We start from the raw sequence: 17,536 nt of genomic DNA, 5'->3' as shown, positions 1-17,536 counted from the left end.
TTGCTTGAACCCGGGAGGCAGAGGTTGCAGTGAGCCGAGACTGTGCCACTGCACTCCAGCCTGGGCGACAGGGCGAGACTCTGTCTCAAAAGAAAAAAAAAGAACAGACAGGATCAATATATGGGCTACAGGCTGGGTGCGGTGGCTCACACCTGTAATCCCAGCACTTTGGGAGGCCGAGGCGGGTGGATCACTTGAGGTCAGGAGTTTGAGATCAGCTTGGCCAACATGGAGAAACCCCGACTCTACTAAAAATACAAAAATTAGCTGAGTGTGGTGGCATGCACCTATCATCTCAGCTACCTGGGAGGCTGAGGCAAAATCGTTTGAGCACAGGAGGTAGAGGTTGCAGTGAGCTGAGATCACACCACTGTACTCCAGCTTGGGCAACAGAGTGAGACTCTGTCTCAAAAAAACAACAAAAGAAATGTGGGCTACAGATTAAGAACCATAATATTACCAAGTAACACTTAGGAGCCCTTGTTATGTGTATCAGATACTGTTCTAAGCTGGGTATTTTATGGGGTAAGAAAGAATGGTGCCATAAATGACCACAAAGTGTTCTCTAGTGTCTGTGTCTCAGAAATGGCCTCCACCTCAAAAACACAAGCCAACCATATCTTTTCAGTGTGGCCAGTGGACCATATGGACAGTCAAAAAAATAACCTGATTCATGATCACAGTCCCTAATTACCGCTGCAAAAGCTAATTGGGTACAAACTTTATTTGATATTTCATTAAACAAAAACTTGAATTCCAAATACTTTTCTGCAAGTCTGGCTGAATCTTATCTGATATTTCATCAAACAAAAACTTGAATTCCAAATACTTTTCTGCGAGTCTGGCTGCTTCTTTGGGGCAGGAATATTAAGGGTTGAGAAAGGAATTGGCCACACTCCCAGAGGGCCACAAACACCTCACTAAAGGAGAGGGGCTGCATCTGTCAAATGAAGAGAAATATCTCTTCCTGTACCTTGTTGTAAGTGTAGGGCGTCGGTGAGGTAGGTATGATGCCAGATTTCTCCTTCTGATGCCTTCTTTGTGCCTCCAGTACCTGTCAAGAGTCAGACCAAAGGGGACCATTTAATGAAAATCACACCACCGATAATCTGCCTTGAGGCAGGCTACTATAAGACTGAAGGAGGTAAACAACTGGCAATCAGCCATCAAAAAAAAACTCCACATAAACACTACACTTCCAAAAACGTTTTTTTCTTACAACCAGTAATTTATCCATCAGCCAAGGAAATACTCAGGTCAAGGACATGAAAATGAAGTTCCTAGAGGAGATTCATCTCTTCTTCCTGCCTATCAAGGAATCTGAGATCACTGACTTTTTCCTGGGGATAGCCCTTATGCCTATGCAAAAGCAGATCTGTCCAGCAGATGAGCTTCAAGCCATCTGTTACCATCAGGGACTATGACAGTCATGTCAGTCTAGGTGTTAAGTGCTCCAAGGAGGTAGCCACTGCCACCGTGAGACCATTATCCTGGCCAACCTCTCTAATGTCCCATGAGGAGGGACTCCAGAGGGGGGCACAACATTAGCAGCCCCACACTGTTCCTTGAAAAGTCACAGGATGCTGAGGCTCTGTGCAAGGGGACTTCATCCCACACCCCGACCTACTTGATACTGTCTCAGCCCCTGTGCCCATGAAGCTGGGTCGGATGGGATACAACTGCTACCGCTTAGCCAGGGGCTGCAGTGCCATCTTGGGCAACTTTGCAAAGGCCATCTTCCGTGCCACCTCTAAGACCTGCAGCTATCTCACCTAACAGAAATTCACTGACCATCTTACAAAAACCTACACTAGGCTGGGTGCAGTGGCTCACACCTGTAATCCCAGCACTTTGGGAAGCCAAGGCAGGCAGATCATGAGGTCAGGAGTTCAAGACCAGCCTGGCCAACATGGTGAAACCCCATCTCTATTAAAAATACAAACATTAGACGGGCATGGTGGTGGGCGCCTGTAATCCCAACTACTTGGGAGGCTGAGGCAGAAGAATCACTTGAACCCGGGAGGTGGAGGTTGTGGCGAGCCAAGATTGAGCCATTGCACTCCAGCCTGGGCAACAAGAGCAAAATCCCATCTCAAAAAAAAAAAAAAAAACCTACTCTAAAGTTTCCATGCAGAGGACCTGGGCTCTAACCACGACCACCATATAGAGTTTTTACACAAGAACAACAAAGTGAGTTAATTAAACCTGAAAAATAAAACACCATTCACAACAGCAGAAAAAATATTAAGCATTAAGAATAAATCTCACAAAGATGTGAGAGACCTATAAACTGACTACATAATATTGCTGAACAAAATTATGAGACAAACATGAATGGAGTGATATAGCTTGCTCATAGGTCAGAAGACTCAATATCACAAAAATCTCAGCACTCCCACATTGAATGATAGCTCTAAAACAACCCCAGTCAAAACCCCCAGTAGGCTTTTTAATAAAAATCAACAGCTGACTGTAAAGTTCACATGGAAATGCAAGGAAGTCAGAATAGCAAAAACAACTTTGAAAATGAAGAACAAAGGTGGAGGGCCAACGCTACCTGATTTCAAGAATTATTATAAGGCTACAGTAATCAAGACACTGTGGTATTGGGGTAAAGATAGAAAAAGAGATCAATGGAATAGAATAAAGAGTCCAAAAATAAATTCACACATATATGTTCAATGATTTTTGACAAAGGCTCAAAAGCAATGCCGCAGAGAAAAGATAGCCTTTTTCATGAATGGCTGCTTCTGAGGGTGGGGCTTAAAAGATAAAAATTAAGGCCGGGCACGGTGGCTCACGTCTGTAATCCCAGCACTTTGGGAGGCCAAGGCAGGTGGATCACGAGGTCAGGAGATCGAGACCATCCTGGCTAACACGGTGAAACCCCGTCTCTACTAAAAATACAAAAAATTAGCCGGGCGTGGTGGCAGGTGCCTGTAGTCCCTGCTACTCGGGAGGCTGAGGCAGGAGAATCGCTTGAACCCTGGAGGCAGAGGTTGCAGTGAGCTGAGATCCGCCACTGCACTCCAACTTGGTGACAGAGCGAGACTCCATCTCAAAATAAATAAATAAATAAATAAATAATAAATAAACAGAACAACAAATGGTGCTGGAACAACTGGATATCCAAATGCTAAAAGTGAACTTGGATCCATACCTCATGCATTATATAAAAATTGACTCAACATGGATCACAGACCTAAATGTAAAACCTAACGCTATATAAAACTTCTAGAAGAAAACACAGGAGACTGATCTTGGGTTAGACAAAGATTTTCAACATAGGAAACCAAAAGCACAGGCCTTAAAAAAGTTTTCTGATAAACTGGCATTCATGAAAATTAGAATTTTCTGCTCCTCAAAAGACACTGTTAAAAGAATGAAAAGATAAGCCACAGACTGGGAGAAAATCTTTGCAAAGCACAGATTTAATGAAAGATTCATATCCATCTCTTGACAACCTGGGAGAGTTTAAAAAAAAAAAAAAGAGTCAGAGTCAGTTGGACGTGGTAGATCATGCCTGTAATCCCAGCAAGTTAGGAGGCTGAGGCAGGAGGATCACTTGAGCCCAGAAGTTCGAGACTAGCCTGGACAATGTGGTGAGGCCCCATCTCTTAAAAAAAAAAAAAAAAAAATTTCTTAATTAGCCAGATGTGGTGGCATATGCCTATGGTCCCAGCTCCTAAGGAGGCTGAGGTGGGAGGATCGCTTGAGCCCAGGAGGTTGAGGCTACAGTGAGTCGTGATTGTGCCACTGCATTCCAGCCTGGGTGGCAGAGCAAGACCCTGTCTCCAACAAAAAAAAGAAAGAAAGGAATTCATATTTAAAATATACAAAGAACTCTCAAATTCAATAATAAGAAAATAAACAACCCAATTTTGTAAATACAGAAAAGGTCTGAACAGACTCTTCCCAAAGAAAATATACAGAAGGCAGGTGCACACACAAATGTGTACACAAAAGAAAAGATGGCAGACATCATTACTCATTAGGGAATGCAAATTAAAACTACAAAGAAATACCACTACTTATCCACTAAAATGGCCAAAATAAAAAAGACTGACCATACCAAATGCAGGTGAAAATGTAGAAGACCTGAAACTTTCATACACTGCATTAAAAAAATGAGCAAATGGAGTCATTTGTAGGCCAGAAATATTAAAGAAAAAAAATAGGCTGGGCATGGTGGCTTACGCCTGTAATACCAGCACTTTGGGAGGTCAAGGCGAATGGATCACCTGAGGTTAGGAGTTCAAGACCAACCTGAACAACATGGCGAAACCCCGTCTCTACTAAAAATACAAAAAATTAGCCGGGCGTGGTGGCACATGTCTTTAATCCCAGCTACTCGGGAGGCTGAGGAAGTAGAATCGCTTGAACCCGGGAGGTGGAGGTTGCAGTGAGCCGAGATCATGCTACTGCACTCCAGCTTGTGCCGGGAGCAAGACTCCATCTCAAAAAAAAAAAAAAAATTAAAATTAAAACCACAATGAAATATTACCTCACACCTTTTACAGTGGCTATTAAAAAAGATAAAAGATAACAAGTGTTAATAATGATGTGGAAAAAAGGGAGCCTTTGTACACTGTAAGAATGTGTATTAGTATGACCACTATGGAAAACAGTGGGAAGGTTCCTAAAAAAATTAAAACTAGAAATACCTTATCATCCAGCAGTGCCACTACTGAGTATATATCAGTAGGGAAGAAGGGAAGGGAAAGCAGAAAGAAAAAAAAGGATGAAAGAAAAGGAAAAAAGGATGAAAATACAAAAGATCAGAACTCCAGTTCCCTGTACAGTCTAATATATGTCATTGATTGGAAGTCTCAGAAAGCAAGTAGAGGAGTAGAAAAATCGTTGAAGAGATGATGTCTGAAAAATTTCCTAATTTTTATTTGATATGGTATTCATTTGATAAACACCATAAACCAACAGATCCCAGGAGCTCAAGAGATCCCTGGCAGGAAAAACAAAGGAACAAGAATGCACACATAATCAAACTGTTGGGACTTTTTTTTTTAACTTTTATTTTGGGTTCAGGGGTACATGTGCGTTATACATGTTAATTATATAGGTGAACTGCAGTGGTTTCACAGGGGTTTGGTATACAGATTATTTCGTCACCCAGGTTTTACATAAGCATAGTACCACATAGGTAGTTTTTTGATCCTCACCCTCCTTCCACCCAAATTGTTGGGATTTCTGTTTCTGCTAGGATATAGAAAGCTGGAAAGTGTCAAAGATAAATTATAAAATCATCTTTTTTTTTTGAGATGGAGTCTCGCTCTGTCACCAGGCTGGAGTACAATGGCTCAATCTTTGCTCACTGCAACCTCCACCTCCTAGGTTCAAGCAATTCTCCTGCCTCAGCCTCCCGAGAAGCTGGGATTACAGGTGGCTGCCACCACACCCGACTAATATTTTGTCTTTTTAGTAGAGACGGGGTTTCACCATGTTCGCCAGGCTAGTCTTGAACCCCTGACCTCAAGTGATCCGCCCCCCTCAGCCTCCCAAAGTGCTGGGATTACAGGCGTAAGCCACTGCGCCCGGCCCATCACTTTTTTTGAACCCATCAAGGATCAGGTCTCAGGGCAACCAATTATTCTGAAATCTTTAAGTCAGGCCCTTCCAAGGAGAGATGGGGAGTGAAAGCTGGCTCACCTACGGCAGAGCCCAGGAGGAAGTGATATCACATGCCATTTGGGTAAAAAGAATTCAGGGAGGTTTTTAACAAACTGCTAAAGGCAAAATGTGGGCTGGGATAAGAGTACAGACCCTCTAGGAGCCATAGAAACAAGGAAGACTCATGCCTGCTCCCATGCTCTTCTGCACAGACTTCCACCAGATGTTCATGAGACTCAAGAACACAGGTCCTGCCCAACAGCAGAGAAACATACCTCTCGGTCCCCCACTGCCATCTCCCTTTCTGCGGGCTTGCAGGGAGCAAGCAGTAACTGACAGCAATCTATTGCTAAGGGGGGGCCAAGACTGTAAAGAGAGATCCCCTCTGAGGTACAGGTGCACTAGCAAGGCCAAGACTGAGGGTAGAAGTGGAATATCTAAAAAAAAAAATTTTTTTAATTAAAAAAAAAAATGGCATTTCAGACCCCACCTAACCATAAGGTAACAAAACAGGAATCCCATGCCTCTGAGGCACTGAAGACAACGATAGCAACAACAAAACTCACACTCAGCTCAACTTTTGAGTAGACTGATTTAACCCTCAAACCCAACACTAAAGGCCGAGCAACAGAAGAGGCATGCCCACTTTTAGGCTCTCAAAAAAGAAAAAGAAAAAAAAGAAAATCCTAATAAATCTACAAAAAATTTACTAGATTTAATAAATGAATTTAGCAAGGTCCCAAGACACAAAGTCAATATACAAAAATCACTAGTATGGGCCGGGTACAGTGGCTCATGCCTGTAATCTCAGCACTTTGGGAGGCCAAGGTGGGCGGATCATGAGGTCAGGAGATTGAAACCATCCTGGCTAACAAGGTGAAACCCCATCTCTACTAAAAATATGAAAAAAAATTAGCCGGGCGTGGTGGCGGGCGCCTGTAGTCCCAGCTACTCAGGAGGCTGAGGAAGGAGAATCACTTGAACCTGGGAGGCGGAGATTGCAGTCAGCAGAGATCGCGCCACTGCACTCCAGCCTGAGCAACAGAGCAAGACTCCATCTCCAAAAAAAAGTCACTAGTATGGCTGGGGGCAGTGGCTCACACCTGTAATTCCAACACTTTGGGAGGCCAAAGCGGGTGTATTACCTGAGGTCAGGAGTTCGAGACCAGCCTGGCCAACATGGTGAAACCCTGTCTCTACTAAAAATATAAAAATTAGCCAGGTGTGGTGGCGGGCACCTGTCATCCCAGAGGCTGAGACAGGAGAATTGCTTGAACCCGGGAGGCAGAGGTTGCAGTGAGCTGAGATTGCACCACTGCACTCCAGCCTGGGCAACAAAGAGCGAAATTCCATCTCAAAAAAAAAACCCAAAACAAACAAAAAAAACACCAGTATTTCTATAAACTAGTTACAATTAGAAAATGAATTTTTTTTTTTTTTGAGACGCAGTTTCACTCTAGTCACCCAGGCTGGAGTGCAATGGCATGATCTCAACTAACTGCAGCCTCCACCTCCCGGGTTCAAGAGATTCTCCTGCCTCACCCTCCCAAGTAGATGAGATTACAGGCACCGGCCACTACGCCCAGCAAATTTTTGTATTTTTAGTAAAGATGGGGTTTCACCATGGCAGCCAGGCTGGTCTCGAACTCCTGACCTCAGGTGATCCACCTGCCTCAGCCTCCCAAAGTGCTGGGATAACAGGTGTGAGCCACCCCGCCCAGCTGAAATGTTTTACAATATCATTTCCAATAGCATCCAAAAACAAAATTTAAGGATAAATTTAAGAAAATATGTGCAAGACCTGTAACATTAAGAAGCATAAACATTTTTGAGAAAAATTAAAGACCTAAATAGAGAGATATATACCTTGTTCATCGATTAGGAGACTTTTATATTGTTAAGACATCAATTCTCTCCAAATTCATCTATAGATTAAATACAATCCCAGTCAAATCCCAGGAGGCTTTTCTGTTATACAGAAGTGAATTCTAAAATGTAGAGAAATGCAAAGGATCTAGAATAGCCAAAACAATTTTGAAAAAGAATGAATCTGAAGTCAAGATATAATATGAAGCTACAATAATGCAGATGCTCTTGCTATAGACACATACATATATTTAACAAACAGAATAGAATCCAGAAAAGACCAACAGATATATGGCCAGCTGGTTTTCAACAAAACTGCAATTCAGGCCAGGCGCAGTGGCTCATGCCTGTAATCCCAGCACTTTGGGAGGCCGAGGCAGGCAGATGACGAGGTCAAGAGATCAAGACCATCCTGGCCAATATGGTGAAACCCCATCTCTACTAAAAATACAAAAAATTAGCTGGGCATCGTGGCGGGCTCCTGTAATCCCAGCTACTTGGGAGGCTGAGGCAGGAGAATTGCTTGAACCTGGGAGGCGGAGGTTGCAGTGAGTCGAGATCGCGCCACAGCAGCACTCCAGCCTGGGCAAAAAGAGTGAAACTCCGTCTCAAACAAAACAAAACAAAACAAAACAAAACGAAAAAAAACTGCAATTCAATGATGCAATCCTTTTACAAATCCTTTTACAAATAATGATTTGTAAAAAAGATTTTAGCAATGATGCTGCAACAACTTGACACCCTTAAGGGGGAAAAAAAGAACCTGGTCTCTCATTTCATACATACACAAACTCAAATGAATTACAGACCCAAATGTAAAAGCTAAAGCTATAACCTCTTATAAGAAAACATCAGAGAAAATATTTATGCTTGTGGATCTTAGGAACAATTAAAAAAAAAAAAGGTGAAATAGACTTCATTAAAATTCAAAACTTCTGCTATTCAAAGGCCATTAAGAAAATTAAAAGGCAAGTCACAGACTGAGATAAATATTCATGATATATATATGGAAGGCAGAATAATGGGCCCCCCAAGATGTCCATGTTATAATCCCTGGGATTATGTTACCTTGTATTGCAGAATAATTAAGAATCTTAAAATGGGGAGTTATCCAGGTAAGGCCAATGTGATCAGTAGGGTCCTTACAAGAGGCAGGCAAGAGGGTCAAAGTCATAGAGAGAGACATTCATTGGAAGATGCTATGCTACTGGCTTTGATGATGAAGGAAGAGGCTACAAGCCAAATAATGTAGGCAGCCTCTAGAAGCTGGAAAAGGCAAGAAATGCCTCCAAAAGGAACACAGCCCTGCTGACACCTTGATTATAGCACTGAGTACTATTTCAGACTTCTCATTTCCAGAAGTATAAGATAATACATTTCTGTTGTTTCTATCTACTAAGTTTGTGGCAATATGTTACAGTAGCAGTAAGAATATAACATACATATGGCAAAGAACCTGTGTCCAGAATATTTTAAAATTCTTATACCTCAATTCTTTAACAAGAAACCAACAATAACAAAAGGGCAAGAGATGAATGCCCATACTTCACAACAGAATGGCCAATACACATGTACAAAAAGTGCTCCAAAACAGTGGCCATCAGGACAATGTCGTGATTAAAACTATAATGAAGTAACACTCTGCCCCCTACCAGAATGACTAAAATGACAAATGCTGACAAGCAACAAGCATGAGGCGTTAGTAAAAATGTGAAATGACTGGAACGCTATATGTTGCTGGTAGAAGCATAAAATGGTATAGCCATTTTGGAAAAAAGGTATGGGCATGGGGGAACATGTCCCCCAAAAACTGCAAATGAAGTGTTCCTAGCAGCTTTCTTCATAATAGACAAAAACGAGAAACAACCCAAAATCCTGTCAGTGAATGGAAAAAACAAATGCAGCTTAGGTATATAATGAAATACTACTTGGCAATGAAAAGGAATTAACGAGTGATAAATGCAGGAACGTGGACAAATCTCAAAAACATGCTAAGCAAAAGAAATGAAGCATACAAAGTCCACGATTACATTTTTCTGAAATTCTTCAACAGGCAAAACTAACCAATAATGACAGAAAGCATGTCAGTGGTTGCCTAGGGCCAGGGGTTAAGTTGAGAGGGGACTGACTGCAAAGTGGCACAGGCAGCTTGTGAAGTGAGGGGCGTGTTCCACATCTTCAATGTGGTGGTCGCCATATGGGATATATATTTGTCACAACTCATCAAACTCTCCTTGAAGTGGAGGTATTTTACTGTATGTAAATCATACTTCTAAATCATACCTCAATAAAGTTTATTTTATTTATTTATTTTTTTTTAGATAGAGTCTCGCTCTGTTGCCCAAGCTAGAGTGCAGTGGTGCCATCTCGGCTCACTGCAACCTCCACGTCCCAGGTTCAAGTGATTCTCCTGCCTCAGCCTCCTGAGTAGCAGGGATTGCAGGTGTGTGCCACCACACTCGGCTAATTTTTTGTATTTTTTTTTTAATAGAGACGGGGTTTCACCGTGTTAGCCAGGATGGTCTCCATCTCCTGAACTTGTAATCCGCCCGCCTCAGCCTCCCAAAGTGCTGGGATTACAGGCGTGAGCCACCGTGCCTGGCTAAAGTTGATTTTAAAAGAATAAAAGATCTACACCAAATAAAGCAATCTGTAGGTTTCTAAAGCTAAGTTCTCCCCCTCCCATCTGTAATATATGCCTACTTGTGCTGTAGAATAGAAGGAACATGAGTCGATGGGCAGCTTGGTGACAGATCTTAGGACAGAAACCGCACATGCTTACCTGGGGTGCTACATAATAAGGGGTGAACTGGGGTGTCATCAAGTCACCTTGGTCAATCTTGGCAAATCCAAAGTCACACAACTTCACTGGGGCATCCTGAAATTAAAAAAAAAAGGAGTCACTGCTCCAGAGTGCTCAGTAAACATTAAAGGAAAATCCAGTTGCAAGACATATTACCCTGAGCTCTAACAAGTTTCTTTCTGGCTGAGATGCGAACTTACGAAAATAACATGTCCCCAGGTCTGGAGACAATGATTCACACTGAGGAACTGTTCTTAGTAATGCAGAAGTAAGGAATTCCTACCCACTCACACAGCTATTTTTGTTTTCGAACTTGTAAGGGCAGCACTAACGTCAAGGTCTTGGCCTAGGGCCCCTTCACTCTATGAGCCCATCACCTTTCATCAATCTGGGGTGCTACTTCACTTTTAATATCTGCCATAAGCTTCATGATAGCCAGAGCAACTTATCTGGTGGGACATGGGGCAGGGGACAGGGCTGAAAGGGAAAACAGCAAATGAAACGAGATAATATATAACAGCATACAGATTCCTGCCCCTTCCCAAAGGTCCTCCAAATAATATCCAAAATCGTAAGTCCCACAAATACATATCAATATCATCCAACATTATCAATGCCGAGAGTACAGTAGTACAGCTTCTCTGAGCCTCTAGCAAGGGAACAAATGGAAGAAATAAGCTGTTTGAAGCACTTTGGCTTAAAGCTTTTTCACCATGAATTCAGAGCGCTCCAAACACACCCACTCCTGAACTATGTTAAGAGTAGCAGCACTAAAATGCAGAAAAACAGTCTTCTCACCAAAGAGTTATCCTTAAAAAGCAGATTTTCGGGCTTGAGGTCTCTGTGCGCAATGTTTAACAAGTGACAGTGCCGCAGAGCCAAAGCTATCTGAAAAAAGACACAATGGAACAGCCGCTTCTTAGAAGAGATCACTCTTTAATACACCCGGTGTAGAGAACTCAGGATGTTAAAAAACAAGCCTTCATTAAGACTGCGTTCAGTTTCAATTTTAAAGCAGAAATTAAGAAAAACTTGGAATACGAAGAAACAGAATGGATTAAGCTTAGTTTAACTGCAACTTGTATTTTGTCAAACAGAAAGAAAAATATGATCGTACAGCAATTCTTTGTCAGAATAAACTGATGGGTAAATCCTGTAAGAAATGGGAAAAATGAAATGCTCCCACTTTCATTCATCTGAGGTATGACAGGCACGGCAGAAACACCTAAGCTGAACAATGGTCAGCAGGCGCAGTTCCCACAGCAGGGCTACCGGAAGGCTCGCCTGGCTCAGACAAGAATGGCACTCTCCAGGGAGCTGAGGGTCAAGAAATCAGCTGACTGGGTTTTTCCAACTAATATTGGAAACTCATTTTGCTCATCATGCTTGTTGAAAATGTTGCCTGTTTACGTGGATTTGAAGGGGTTTTATTTTATAGAAGATAATCAGAGCTCATCCTTTAATCCTAATATTTGAAAAAATTAAAGGTATAATTTTAAAAATCAAACAGAAAGAACAGATTCTACTTGTTCTTTAACTCTCAATATGGAATTTTCTCAGCAATCCATCAGTTCCTCCCTACCACAAAGGAGGCATCCAAAATTGCTTAAGGCTCATGGGAAACTTGGAAGAACTTTTTATTAAGAAGCAATTGGGCTGTGCTTCCTAATTCTCTTTGCTTTGCTTGCTTGGTATGAAGATAAGCCTTGAGGGTTTAGCTTTTCACCTCTGCAAGACGTGATTATCAGCTGGATTCCTAGTATTGTTTGTGACATAAATCATTTCTACAGTAATAAAATGTGATGTCAACATAGAATATAACCAGGAATAATCTAGAATTACAAAGATCTTAGGATATTATTAAATCTGAAGAAATCACAGAAAGGTGGCTCACATGCAGGAAGCATCTTATGTACAATTCTCTTAGAATATATTTTTATACCATACAATCTTTCAGGTGGTATCAGCAGCATTTTATCGCAAAGTCCAATAACAGTACTTGGTAGCTACATGCCTAGAGATACCTGCAGTCTACAAAGCAGTTAAGATCGCCTTCCTTCCAGAGTTTATTGAAATCTCACAGCAGCCTCAGGAAACAGTTGACAACCAATTAAGAACACAGTACCCCCACCCCCAAGTATAAAAGGGGTCACATTTCTCCTGTCAAAACATCTTTTCTGATTACATAACAAAGCAGGCAATGAGAAGTCAAATAGAGCTTTTCTTTAAGTTTTCTTTTCTTCCCCCCAATGAAATTGCGCTTGCTAACCAACTTTGTTGGCAGTTTGATTGGTACCTGGGGTTAACTTGCCTGCTTTGTTACTTGGCTGGCTTGCTTCTCTGTAAAGTGCCGGTGCTGGCTGATTCTGTGAAATAGCTCTCCCCCTTCCATCATCTCCATTACAATTAAGAGTCGGGCCCTGTTTGAAAGCATTTGATTTTGTTAAGTTAAAAAAAAAAAAAGAAAAAGAAACAAAAAAACCCTGAAACATTAAGAAGCTGACCTAAAGATACTGCATCTACAAAGTGTGTAACAACTTCCTAAGTCCAGGGTAACACAGTTACTAACTAAGAGCAAAAATTCTCATGTTGTGAAAAAAAAATTTTAATGTGATTTTTGGCTACCATTCTTTCGTATATGCTTCCAGCTTCCATCCAAATGCTTTCACCAACAGAGCACAGTTGTGAAAAATAATCGTTTGATTTCCCATTTGTTTTTAAAATTCTATCTTCTTTTTCCATCTGGAAAATTCCTACCCTTCCTTCAAGTACTAGCTTCCACACAGCCTTTGTGAGACACCTCTCCTCCCAGACTATAGTTAGCAGCTCCTCTCCTTTGTAAGCTTAGAATATTTTAGAGATGCCTGTCCTTAGTGCCTATTGCACTGCTATGATGATGGGTTTACATCTCAGTCTTCCCCAAAAAGACCATACCTTATTTAATTTTGAATTTCATCAAAGAGACTTAGAATGCCACCCAATATGCTTGCCAAACATTTGGTAACTAAAAGAATAATGTTGATTTCTTTCTTTAAAAGGAAAGTCAGACTAAGCAATAATAAAGGCTTTTTGTTTTATCAGCCTCTAAGACTTTGCCTAGAATAATATTTGGGCCCCTTTCACTGATTTGAAATAGAATCTGTTTAAATTCTACATTAAATGCTTTCTTGAAATGAGAAAGTAATCAGAATCATCAGGGGACCTGAAGAGTGTGGTAGGGGCATAGATGAAATTAGACTGGCCAAGAGAGGATTACTGTTGAGGATGGATCATGAGAACTTGAAGATTCATTACACAATTCTGTCTGCTTTTACAAATGCTTGACATTTTCCAAATTACAAAAAGGGAGATGGAGGGGGAGAGGGAGAAGAAAGAGCAGAGGAAGGGAGGGTAGGAAGAAGAAGGAGAGGGAAGGGGAGGGAGCACATAAAAGAGAGGTGGCTCCACTACACATTGGCCTACATATAGGCATTTGATGATGACACTGTGTAGTCTTACCTAGGGCTGGACTCATGAGGAAACTGGACACTGTTAGCAAACACTTCAATAATCTGAACTATGTTTGGGTGTGTGGCACACATCATGTGCAGACGTACCTTAAAGAGAACAGAGGAAATGTTTCCATAGGTAGGGGATACCAACATTTTCTCTCCTAAAACTGACCATACTAGGTACAAGCTAATTACAATAAAAACTTTATCACCCAGAGTGATGTAAAAACCCAGTGTTTTCAAAGATTATCTCCTTAATGCTTTTTCCATGAATAAAACCTCACCAACATATTTACTTCCTACTGTTCCATTTATTTGCAAATGAAAATCTGGCAAACAACTCATTTCATTTTAGAAATTATTCGCATCTCTTTATGCAAAAGAAGTCCTTCATTGCACGTTATTAGAATGTCATTACCATATCCAGATAATTTAAAACCAATGTATAGTAGCCAGGGGCAGTGGATCGCACCTGTAATCCCAACACTTTGGGAGGCCAAAGCAGATCGCTTGAGCGCAGGAGTTTAAGACCAGCCTGGGCAACATGGCAAAAACCCATGTCTACAAAAAATACAAAAAAAATTAGCCAGGCACGGTGGCAAATGCCTGTGGTCCCAGCTACTCAGGAGGCGGAGGTGGGAGGATCACTTGAGCTTAGGGAGGTCAAGGCTGCAGTGAGCCATGATCGTGCCACTGCATTCCAGCCTGGGTGACTGAACGAGACCCGGTTTCAAACAGAAACAAAAACAAACCCAATGTATATTTTTAAAAACTAAAGGCCAGGCACGGTGGCTCACGCCTGTAATCCCAGCACTTTGAGAGGCCGAGGCGGGTGGATCACCTGAGGTCAGGAGTTCAAGGCCAGCCTGATCAACATGGAGAAACCCCGTCTCTACTAAAAATACAAAAAATGCGTGGTGGCGCATGCCTGTAATCCCAGCTACTCGGGAGGCTGAGGCAGGAGAATCACTTGAACCCGGGAGGCAGAGGTTGCGGTAAGCTGAGATTGCGCCATCGCACTCCAGCCTGGGCAACAAGAGTGAAACTCCATCTCAAAAAGAAGAAACAAACTAGAAATATCCTCAGAGTCCTCCTGTAGTATCACTTTTATACACCATTCACCTGACCCTTCCTCGTGCTATTTTATCTCCACCTTTAAGTACCTTTTTCAATAAGCATAACTGAGGTAAATCTGAATACATGAGGGTACAAGAATCACATTAATTTTAAAAGAACAAGAGCTGAATGAAAGGAAATGACTCAATGGCCTTTGACACTGACAGATCTAGGACTACTTTACTATGATAGCATGAATGGGGAAGAGAGGTAAAGTTTGGACATAAAACTTTTTATGCATCACTGTATTCTCTCTAGGAAGCTGCCTTACTTGCAAAAGAACAATTCTTAGGCACTTCAAATATTTAATTAAGGCGAGGCAATAAAGCATACCTCATTTCTAGCTTTTGGACGATCAAGAAGAATTTTCAGTGCAAACCGTTCTTGAGTAGATTTCTTTACACAGACTCTAGATTTGGAGAAAAAAAATCAATCAGAGATCATGTATGTTAGAATGAAAATTAATTTAACAAGTTTTTTCTCTGAGATTTGTACTTCACATCAAGGATATGGCCAGGTGCATCAGAACAAACTTGCCCCCAAGGGTAGCAGGTGGGGGAAAGAAGCATCTCACCCCTCTGCCCAGCAGCCAATGCTCAGGTCTCAGCTTCTAAGCCATGCAACAGCAACTTGCTGCTGTGGGTCAATGAAAAAAAAATGGCCTCAGCTGGCTACAGGTGACTCTCACAGTGGCCCCACAGTCTCGATACCTTTTTTTTTTTTTTCGAGACAGAATCTCGCTCTGTGGCCAGGCTGCAGTGCAGTGGCATGATCTCAGCTCACTGCAATCTCTGCCTCCCTGGTTCAAGTGATTCTCCTGCCTCAGCCTCCCGAGTAGCTGGGATTACAGGCACCCACCACCACACCTAGCTAATTTTTGTATTTTTAGTAGAGACGGGGTTTCACCATGTTGGCCAGGATGGTCTCGATCTCCTGACCTCATGATCCGCCTGCCTCGGCCTCTCAAAGTGCTGGGATTACAGGCATGAGCCACCGCGCCTGGCCAGTCTCGACATCTTAAATGACTCTACAAAAAGACCATGGGACTCAGTCACTCCTAACTAATTTCTAAATACATGAGAAAAAGCCTAACATAAAAACCTGTACTTGTTAAATTCAGCCTATTTCTCAAACCTGGCACACCTGATGTGTCTAATTCAAGATGTATTTCAAATGGCCCTTCTCAGAGTTTGCACATGCCAACATTTTGCCATAGTTTCTCATATGGATCTCTTACCTAACTGGACCACTAATTCCAGCTCCCAGCTTCTGAGTCCAATTGATACTGTATTCTTCTAAAATGGAAGTTTCCTATTAATATAAAAAAAGGGAGAGGACAGAGAATGATTCCCCAGTTAACAAGCTGAATAAGCAGAGATGGGACAACAGAAGACCTGTCGCTCAACAGCTCATCTTCTAAGAGAATCTGATAAGCATAACTTTGTGTTCTACAGGGTTTTATAACATTTTGTCTAAATGACAATGACTCAGTTAGACATTGTTTTCCAATTTTCCAACAAGAAAACAAAGACTTCAGGATAAAAGGAAATTATTCAGCTCATCTATAAGGTACATTTCCATAGACAATCAATGCTTCTGGGGGGATCTGAGAGGAAGATACTCTTTCAAAATGCATCAATTACTAAATGCCTCTTTGCTACAATGGTCAAGTATATTTTATGAGATTCTAGAAAGACTAGTCAGATATATGCTGCCAAGCTGTAGAGGCCTATATCCCTGAACAAGTTGATTACATTATTGGAATAACTGAATAAACTGAGACTTAAAAGTTCAAAATAAACAGTAACTAATCAATATCATAGTAAACATCTAATTTCCAACAGCACCATTTTGTGTACAGATATATTCCATCAATTTCATTATGTAAGTATATTTCTGATATAAATAACTTTCAACAGTTTAGGATAGAGCCTCTACAGTTTAATGAAAGTTGTAATGGAATTCTTGGCTATTGCATGTTAGCCTCTGTTGCCATATGCTTTCAGATAAAAAAGAATTTAATTAATTAATTCATTCACTCACTTATTTATTATAAGAGACAGGGTCTCGGCCGGGCTCACACCTGTAATCCCAGCACTTTGGGAGGCCGAGGCAGGCAGATCATGAGGTCAAGAGATCAAGACCATCCTGGCCAACATGGTGAAACCCCGTGTCTACTAAAAAATACGAAAATTAGCTGGGCGTGGTGGCACGTGCCTATAGTCCCAGCTACTCGGGAGGCTGAGACAGAAGAATTGCTTGAACCCAGGAGGCGGAGACTGCAGTGAGCCGAGAAGAGCGAGGGTCACCCAGGCTGGAGTGCAGTGGTGTGATCATTTCTCACTGCAGCCTTGAACTCCTGGGCTCAAATGATCCTACCACCTCAGCCTCCCAAGTAGCTAGGAAAACAGGCACACACCACAGCATCTGGCTAATTTTTTTCTTTTTTCTTTTTTTAGAGACAGGGTCTCGCTATGTTGCCCAGGTTGGTTTCAAACTCCTGACTTCAAGCAATCCTCCTGCCTCAGGCTCCCAAATAGCTGGGGTTACAGGCAAGAAAGTCATATATTTAAATTGTGATAGTCTAAAATTCATTTTTGCAGGGTTCCACAGGTAAAATAGGAAACCAACTGCA

At 41.7% G+C, this 17,536-nt stretch overlaps 2 protein-coding genes across 11 annotated transcripts in view; one reads left to right on the top strand and one right to left on the bottom strand.

Annotated features, from left to right (window-relative positions):
- TMEM116 (transmembrane protein 116) overlaps positions 1-17,536 on the top strand; it is a 213,144-nt gene that overhangs the window by 153,744 nt on the left and 41,864 nt on the right. Inside the window, exon 12 of one of the 5 annotated variants that reach the window (XM_054528285.1) lies at positions 9,983-10,124. The exons of the other annotated variants lie outside the window; for them this stretch is intronic. Within the exon in view, the coding sequence (XP_054384260.1) occupies positions 9,983-10,004 (22 nt within the window). The 3' untranslated portion in view covers positions 10,005-10,124. Of the gene's footprint in view, positions 1-9,982; positions 10,125-17,536 lie in introns of those variants that run through there. 5 annotated transcript variants of the gene reach the window in all.
- The window catches only part of MAPKAPK5 (MAPK activated protein kinase 5), a 51,431-nt gene that overhangs the window by 12,650 nt on the left and 21,245 nt on the right, over positions 1-17,536 (bottom strand). For 3 of the 6 annotated variants that reach the window (XM_063711945.1, XM_002823761.5, XM_063711944.1), the window contains exons 2-8: positions 16,139-16,212; positions 15,235-15,310; positions 13,793-13,890; positions 12,606-12,714; positions 11,093-11,182; positions 10,274-10,369; positions 974-1,054 (exon numbers count right to left, since the gene is read on the bottom strand). In XM_063711945.1, coding sequence (XP_063568015.1) covers positions 974-1,054; positions 10,274-10,369; positions 11,093-11,182; positions 12,606-12,714; positions 13,793-13,890; positions 15,235-15,310; positions 16,139-16,212 — 624 coding nt within the window. Of the gene's footprint in view, positions 1-973; positions 1,055-10,273; positions 10,370-11,092; positions 11,183-12,605; positions 12,715-13,792; positions 13,891-15,234; positions 15,311-15,839; positions 15,924-16,138; positions 16,213-17,536 lie in introns of those variants that run through there. The other 3 variants (XM_009248259.4, XM_054528293.2, XM_054528295.2) reach the window with 2 other exon arrangements.

The sequence above is a fragment of the Pongo abelii genome, chromosome 10, assembly GCF_028885655.2.
Source record: "Pongo abelii isolate AG06213 chromosome 10, NHGRI_mPonAbe1-v2.0_pri, whole genome shotgun sequence".
In the NCBI taxonomy this organism is placed as follows: Eukaryota; Metazoa; Chordata; class Mammalia; order Primates; family Hominidae; genus Pongo; species Pongo abelii.
Note: the sequence above shows the minus strand (reverse complement) of the source record. Positions and strands in the feature narration are given on the sequence as shown.